Source organism: Trichechus manatus, unplaced genomic scaffold, assembly GCF_000243295.1.
Source record: "Trichechus manatus latirostris isolate Lorelei unplaced genomic scaffold, TriManLat1.0 scaffold00062, whole genome shotgun sequence".
In the NCBI taxonomy this organism is placed as follows: Eukaryota; Metazoa; Chordata; class Mammalia; order Sirenia; family Trichechidae; genus Trichechus; species Trichechus manatus.
Window position 1 is genome coordinate 3,897,585 of NW_004443998.1, and position 8,254 is coordinate 3,905,838.

At 42.7% G+C, this 8,254-nt stretch overlaps 1 protein-coding gene across 2 annotated transcripts in view; it reads right to left on the reverse strand.

Annotated features, from left to right (window-relative positions):
• Positions 1-8,254, reverse strand: part of TIPARP (TCDD inducible poly(ADP-ribose) polymerase) — a 30,884-nt gene extending 22,630 nt beyond the window's left edge. The window contains exons 1-2 of one of the 2 annotated variants that reach the window (XM_023733870.1): positions 8,036-8,254; positions 4,356-5,316 (exon numbers count right to left, since the gene is read on the reverse strand). In XM_023733870.1, the coding sequence (XP_023589638.1) occupies positions 4,356-5,275 (920 nt within the window). In that variant the 5' untranslated portion in view covers positions 5,276-5,316; positions 8,036-8,254. Of the gene's footprint in view, positions 1-4,355; positions 6,041-8,035 lie in introns of those variants that run through there. The other variant, XM_004379167.2, reaches the window with a different exon arrangement.

Here is an 8,254-nt window from a genome sequence, read left to right on the forward strand (position 1 = left end):
CTTCTGTCAATAAGCTTGACTTTCAAAAGAGAACAGAACCCTCTCCTCTGAGACAAATTAATCGTGGAGTCAAGGTTTGCAACTTTCTTCGTCACCCTCACCCCTCCTGTGGTAAATTCAGAATTAACGTATAATCATTAGTAATATTTCCCCCACAGGTAACCTCCAAAATGAGGTTTGCAGTGTGACCCTTGATGGGTGGCAATAACTAGTAAGACAATTCCAGCACACTTTAAAATCAATGTAATGTGAAAACCAATGGTGAGCTCAGTTGCTAAAGGTATATGCAGCATCCGCAATTTCAATTATCAGCAGTATTCCACGCAAATAAGGAGGCTCTTTTAAAACTGCATAGTTTTGCCATCCAATATCATCTTCTAGTAAGGATGTGTGCCTAAACTGTCAGACTGTGTCCTCTTAATTGAAAACACAACATTCAATGTTATTTTCTCAAATGCATTATTTGGAATTTGGAGATTCTCCAAGGCCCATCCCATGTGCAAGAACCTTCCACATCGAAATCTGGAGAGTTCATACATACAGCTAGTTTCCAGTTGATGCTGGCAATAAACATCTGCAGATGTACAAAAGCAGAATGAAAAAGCAAAGTGGGATTACAGCATCATTTGGGCTGAAGGCAAAAATTGGAAATAGTTAAAAAAATTTCACTACTATGAACCAAATTAGCATTATTACTGATATCCTCCTTTTTAAAATGAGTTTTTAGTATTTAAGCACCTTGACTAAAGAGTAGGAAAGGGCCTGTGAACTTACCTAGTTCAACTTCCTTTCCAATTTCATTTTTGGGAATAAAATGAACACTATACATCCAATTTGGATTAATTTAGATGTTAAATTCAGTACATTTGCAAAGCAAAATCAAGGAATTTTACCTGTACAGTTTGAAACTATGAACTTTTGTCTTTGATAGAGACCCAGAACTATAAACTTTCCCCAAATTCCACACAATGACAATATTATGTATACAGTATATAATAATGACTTACCAAGTCATATAAACTGCTGAAAACAAGTGGAGTAAACAACTATCATTCATTATTCCTGAATCCAAAGTCTGCTGGGTCTGTCTTGGACATATACACAGCTGAACACACACTTCCTGGTTATGCGCAATCTGCATAGATAGACCAGCTTTACAGGCCTGACCATAAGAGATTAATAGCTTTAGCCAAATAATGTGGTAACCATGTGAACCTGGGCTGCTCCAGCTTGTTTGTGAATCTCTCAGCAAGGCTCAACATGCTGTTATCTGCATCTTGTTGCCAGGAAACACAACATCGTTTTGGAATACAAGGAAAACCAGGTTGCAATGACCGCAGGTCAACTTCCCAAAAGCCTAATTTTTGACACTTAGCAATCTACAATCTTAGAACAGTTCCTCCTGTAGTCCATGGAGAACCTCACTTCACTAGTAATTAAGTTATATGTTTTGCTATTTTTATCAGGGCAGGACCAGAGGCTAGCACCTATTATCATGAACAATTTAGTAGTAGAAGGAATTATAATAATTTACTTATACTTTTCCTCTAAAGCCAAAAACAACCAAACCCACTGCCATAGAGTTGATTCTGACTCATAGCGACCCTAAGTGTCAGATAAACATTAGTTTACTTTGTTAAAACTGATACGAAAATCAAGCATCCGCTGCAACTACTTTAAAACTGATCCAACAATGCATGCTTACGGGTCTATGTCTATGCTTCAGCTTAGTAATCTTACCAAAGGATAAAATACCAATATGCTACTGTCCTAAGAGTTCCTAGATTTTCTGGGATCAACATGCCTCTCTTGCCTTGCTCACGGTAACAGAATGTAATGTGTTGGACAATAATCTTGCTAGTTTCTTCCTAACCAATTTAAACAGACAGAAACTTAATGTACCAAGATACTGAAGTACTCAACAGACTGGAAATTTGCCTCATAAGAGTGAAGTGGGAGGCCACTGCTCTGCAGTTTTGCAATCTGGAGAAAGAAGGATTAGAGTCGCTTTGAGAGTTTATAAAATTAATTACCCTTGACAAAGCAATTAGAATTGCTAGCACATGGGCAACAGAAGAATTTTGGACAATAATTTATTTAAAAGATTTTAAACATAAAACGGGAAACACTCTCTCTCTTTCCAATCTGGCTTTAAAAAAAAAAAAGTTAGAAGTATTTAGGTTTACTATAGGATCTAAGAAAAAGTCTTTGTTATTCAAGCGAAGTAGAATCTTCAATGCATTATATTACCAAAATAATACATTTATGTTCAGGAATCTACATTCTTGATATGACCTTACTTTTATTCCAAGGGGTCTGTATAATACTTCTGAACTTGGGTCTTACTCTGTTTTTCATCCTGTTCCACACTTCCCTTTTGAATCACAAGATGCAAAGTTTCCGTCTCATGACAATTAAGGTTGCTAAAAAGACACAGAGCTCCTGAGTGGTGCAAACTGTTAACACCCTCTCAGCTGCTAACCAAAAGGTTGGAGGTTCAGAGTCCACCCAGAGGCGGCTCAGAAGAAAAGGCCTAGCAATCTGCTTCCACGAAATCAGCCACTGAAAACCCTATGGGGCACAGCTCTATTCTGACACACATGGGCTCACCATGAGTCAAATCGACAGCAACTGGTTTTTTAAAGACACACAGAAAATAGCAAATGCTTTATTACATACATATTCACCACACATACACACACACACACAAAAGATGGATTAGTGAAAAGACAGAAGCATGGAAAGATGGACAGATTTGTGATAAAGCATATGTAGCAAAATGTTGTAGAACCTAGGAGATGGGTACATGGGTGTTCAATGCACAATTCTTTCCATCTTTTAGTATGCTGGGAAATTTTCATAATAAAATACTAGAGGGGAAAAAAAACAAAACAAACCCACACAGATCTGTGTACTACCTTACTGAAAACCACTTACCCAATACTAAACGGAGGAAGAGGAGAGAAAAAATTTAAAAAAAAAAACAAAAAACCGGGTTTCTATAATGTCAACAGTGCCCTGGCACCCAGAATCCACATTAGAACACAGAAGGCTAACATCAAAACTAAGAGAATTAGACAACTTGGAAATGGTTCATCACTACAATTTCCTGACTCTCTGTGCACCTGGGTGATAGTAAGACAACTGATACGTGAACAAGGGGACTCTCAAGGACTTTCTTCTCCTGGACTTCTGGGTTATTTAGGACTCAGTGTATCCTCCCCCCATACGGATCACACCTCCCAGTACTACACCAGACCATTCCTTATCTGGGAGGCTGTCAGGTTACCCTCTTGGTCACCCAAGTCGGGTAGAACAGGCAGAAGTCCTCTTCTCCCTCACATAATTTCAATCCTTACTCTTGGTCATACACAAACAGCTATCTATTAACATCATACATTTTAACTCCTACACTACAGGAGAAACAACTCAGAAATACAAAGATTAATGGTTGTTATACAGCCATTTTTTGCACTAGCAACCTTACATGTTGTAGCTATCATTTTCTTCCTCATTTCAAACTTCAATTAAAGAATTTGGTTGTGAAAATTTCAGTTTCCTATTAGAGAATATTGCCTGGACTTCCACATCAAAGATGAATTACATATATATATATCTTACATAACAAAGCATAAGGATACTTGCTTTTTACCTAAGTGATAAACATACCCATAAACATCACTCTTCCCCCTTCACTAATTGTTATATGACTCCTCCAGGTTTTTTTTTTTTCCAAAACCTAAACTGTGCGACAATTTATTTTATCGGTAAAATAAATAGAATAATAAACTTAATGGCAATAAGCTTTAAGGAAATTAATAAAAGACAATGTGTTTGGGCATGATTCAGAAGTTTGGAAGAAGCTTCTAAATCATTCATAGAAATGCTTTTTTACCATTCAAATGAAAAAAGGACTGTAAAAATCTCCAAATATACTGTTTTCCTTTTAAAAATAGCAACTATTCAATATACAAAACTTTGATAATATATGAATTAGGCAGTCATTATTAACGTTATAAGGTTTTCCATGAATTTTCTTTCAGAAGCAACCTCTCCTGTACGATTGAAATAGTATTTGATTCACAACATTCAATGTATATGCAACTTCTCAGTCACACATATATTGCAGTGACATCTGAATTGTTCAAATCATAAAACCTTCATTGTCTGGCTAGAAAAACAGGCTGCATTCAACTACCATGAAAAATCAGGATAGCATAAAGCCAAAAGAGTGACAGTAGAAAAAAGCCTAAAATCTTGTTACTTCTGAAAGAAACCATTCCACTAAATTTTTAGCCTCTTTACCTTCTCTATAGCATTTAACAGAAGTCTTACAAGCTATTATAAATACATACCCATACTTCATTCTCATTCTATCATTTTCCGGATTACAGTAAAATCTTTCCAAGTGCTCCTGGGAATCATTGGATACACTCTGCCACTTCTGAGTAGTTGTTCTCTTGATCTGCCAGTGATATGGCAATACCGTATGGTGTTTCAAACAATCCCTGCCATAAATACAAGTGCCTTGCAAAAAGTCCATGCAAATTTCAATTCCATTTTCTTGGTGAGTGTGGTACTGTAACTGGTTCACCAGCTCAAACACAAGGTCAAGGGAAGCCTCTTCACTTTTGTCCTGGAAGAGTTCAGTACTCAACTTATCACTGGTGTCCAAAATGTACTGGATCGTAAAACTGTTGTCTTGGAAAACCCCTGGAACATAATCCATGACTTTGTCTATGCAGTCAGGACTAGAAGGAACATCACTTGAAACTGGGTGTAAAAGGTCAGTCTGGAAGTGTCCTGCTGTAGAATCTGCCACTGTCCCACTGATGGTTTCCGGTGGAAAACTGTGACCCTGGATGGGAACCACTTGTTCTGGAGCATCAGCAGAAGGATGGGCTTCTGGTATTTGGCCCCCAACACTTGTCCCATCAGGAATCAGGACAGACATACTATTTTCTGTTGGTGGACAAGGTGTATTGATTTCCAAGGGCTTTTTCACAATAGATTCGTGTAAGCTGCTCTCATCTGCACTCTGATTTCTAGGTCTGAAAACTTCATCAAGTGAACCAGATTCTAGCAAAGTGTTTAATATTGGCCTCAAAGACCTCAGAGTTCCAGTTCCCAATCTCTTCTGATCTGGCTTTTTCTTAAAACAAGTCTTCAATGGAGTGATCTTCTCAGAGAGTCTCATTTGGCATGAAAAGTCATCAGTAGGAGAGGGAGGCTGCACTACACAGTCTGGCTCAGATTCAGTGGTTTCCATTTCCATGATGGCTATTAGCTCCAACTGCTCCTCAGAGTCTAAAAGTCCTACCAGGAAAAGAAGAAAGATGAGCATTTACAAAATGACAACTAGACCCCATGCATTCATCAAAATGTTTTGGTCTGTGACTGAATTCCTGAAATCACTCCTCTTGCACTATAGTCTTTACAGGTCAGTTTTAAATTTTGACAAATCAGGGCCCGAAAGCATCCAAGGCCTTTTAAAAGCTCACAGCAGGTAAAGGCAGAAGAGAAATGGTGTCTTCCAACAGACCCTTGGCATTTATTTGTGGTCATAATATACAGCAATTTATAATTCTGCTGCGGTATGAATTTTTATTGTAAGGCCAGGGCAGGGCAGAGGGGGGAAGATAAATAAGTGTGTCTTATTTCTATTGACAGTGGGGAAACCACATCTCCACTTGGTTTTGTAGTTCTCTTCACAGTTATTTATGTATCACCTGCCTCATGAGGTGATAAAAACTGTTTGCGAAAGAAAAAGTTCCTCAAATGAAGGATATATATCAAGGTTAAAGTGAATCTGGTGTATTTACACAGGAAACAGGGGCTCTCAATTGAAATGTTATATGGTAGAAAGCTAAGAGCCTGTAGAAGCATTTCCATATTCAGAAAGTTCCAATATATTCCCCAAGAATGTTAAGGGTCTACTTCTGCAATCCCCCAAATGTTACCACTACTGGAGGAATACCAAGGCCTGTTAGCAACATAAACCACAGTAGCAGCAACCACAGCACGCTGTGTTAGAAACCAAACAAAATTTCGTAACACAGAAAGGGCCTCTTAGTCTTCATCTTCAGTAAAATTACACATATATGCATTTCTTTAAAAGGCCAATGAAGGGATATTATAAAAAAAAACAGAACACAAAGAATATGAAACACATAAAACCCTAATACTTTCAGATTCCTAACAACTGTTGGAAGATACTAAAAAATTGCTTTGTTGGAAGAATCAGACCCCTTGAAAAAAACTAGAGCTTCAAGTAAAAAGCAAAGAAAACTTTTATAAATAAAAGATGGTGTCTCCCCCACTATCTAGCATTCATTAATTATTTCTGGAAATATTTACTGACCAGGTGGGAAAGGGATGGTGACAAGCAATTAATCCTCTTTCGTCCAATAGACTGAAAGATTTTTGATGCAAGGGCCCATGACTTAGTCAAATACGCATCCCAGGTGCCACTACAGTGCACAACGCTCACAGTAAGTGCTCAGTAAATACTGGTTAGCTCAATAAATATCGGTTGGATTACTGAATAAAAAGCATTAAGTACCTATTAAATGCCTGGTTCTGTTAGCTTTTATGGGTTAACAACAACAACAAAAAACCAGAATTGAGTCCCCCCCAAAAAACGAACATTAAAATCTAATTGGGGAGATCCATGAATTTACATGTGTAAAAAGTGCATAATGATCAAAATGAGAAAATAAAATAAAAAGCACGGTACATAACAAGGTGTTGATGCACATGGCCAAGTGCAAAAGGAAAAGGTAGAAAAAGGAGAGTTCCGCGTGAGCTGGCATTGTTAGGCAAAGCTTCACGAAGAAAGAGGGACTTGACACGAGACATAAATCAAGTGGAAGGCAGCCAAGCCAGGCGTTATTATTCATCACTCAGTGCTCTTGCCTCAAGGCACAATTGGCACAGATTGTGGTATTCCCTCTCCACCACACCAAACCGGCCTGCGCCTCCCCCCACGCACACACACTAACCACTCCTATCACACCCAATCGAGACTGAACAGATGCAAAACCCATTTCACTTATTTCTGTGTGTATAAAACAACTTTGCCCGTCATCGCCCTTCGTCGACAAACTCTCGAGGCAAAACTGGGGAAGAGGAGGCAGAAAGCTGGCGGAGTGGCTGTAGTGAGGAAGCCACCAGAACCCAGTTCCTCAATTAGTTTGCATAACAGAAAAATAAACATTGGAGGGACACTTCCTCCGCTGCAGGCGACCCACCGCGCCACCCTCGCCTCGTGACGCCCCCGTTCTCTCGCCCCTTCCATAGGAACGCCCGTCCCGTTCGCGGCAGGCTCGGGGCCCGCCGGCCGCCGCGCGACACCGGGCGCCGAGCCCGGGTCCGAGTGTCGCTCCTGCGGGCCCGGCCGGCCGCGGTGCCCCGAGCATCCCCGGCTCGCGTCGGCCTCCCGTCAGCCCGCCGCGCGTCCCTGCCGATCTCCTCACACGTTCTTTCTCAGACGTCCTTCCCCGGACAGCGTCCCGCGCGTCTCGGGCTCGCAGAGCGGACCCGGGAGAGACGCGGCAGGCGCTGCCGCGCGGGCGAGGACGGCGACGCGGACTTCCAACCCCTTCAAAGTTCACCTCAAAGCCGCCCCAAACTTGAGGGCTGCAGCCGCAGCGCGGGGTCGCCGGAGGCTCCCGCCGGCGCCAAGCCCTCCTTGCGCCTCAGCCGGGGTCTAAGCGGCGGGAGCGGCCGCATAGACGCGCCGCCCGCCCTGAGAGGATCCGCGACGCGGCGGCCCCGATTAAACCCTTTCACGTAATCGCCCGGTTTATCCACCTGCCAGAAGTCCAAGTGACCGAGAAGTGGAGCGCAATCCTGACACTGGCGGAGCCGAGCGAATTCGGCAGAGAAGCAGACGCTGAAAATCAGTCGCCCTGCGTCCGCGAGAGCCCGGCGCACGCCGGCGCGGCAGGCTGGGAGCGGGCGCGGGGCCGCGAGCCCGGCGCCCCCACTCCGGCAGCCCCTCCCGGCCCCTCAGCGCCCTCGCCGAGCCTTTTACCTCCACAGGCTGCCTGAGAGGACGCACCACCGGAGTCGCGTCGCGGCGCTGTCGGCTCGCGGGCAACCTCCGCGCCGGACGTCGGCGTCTAGGGGTCGCAGCCCGGCGACGCCGCGAGCCGTGCAGGGGCCATTCGGCCGCGGCGAGCGCAGGAAGCCGCGAGCGCAGGAAGCCGCAGCCGCGCTCGCACTCCGGCTCGCTCGCCTGTCACCTCGAGCT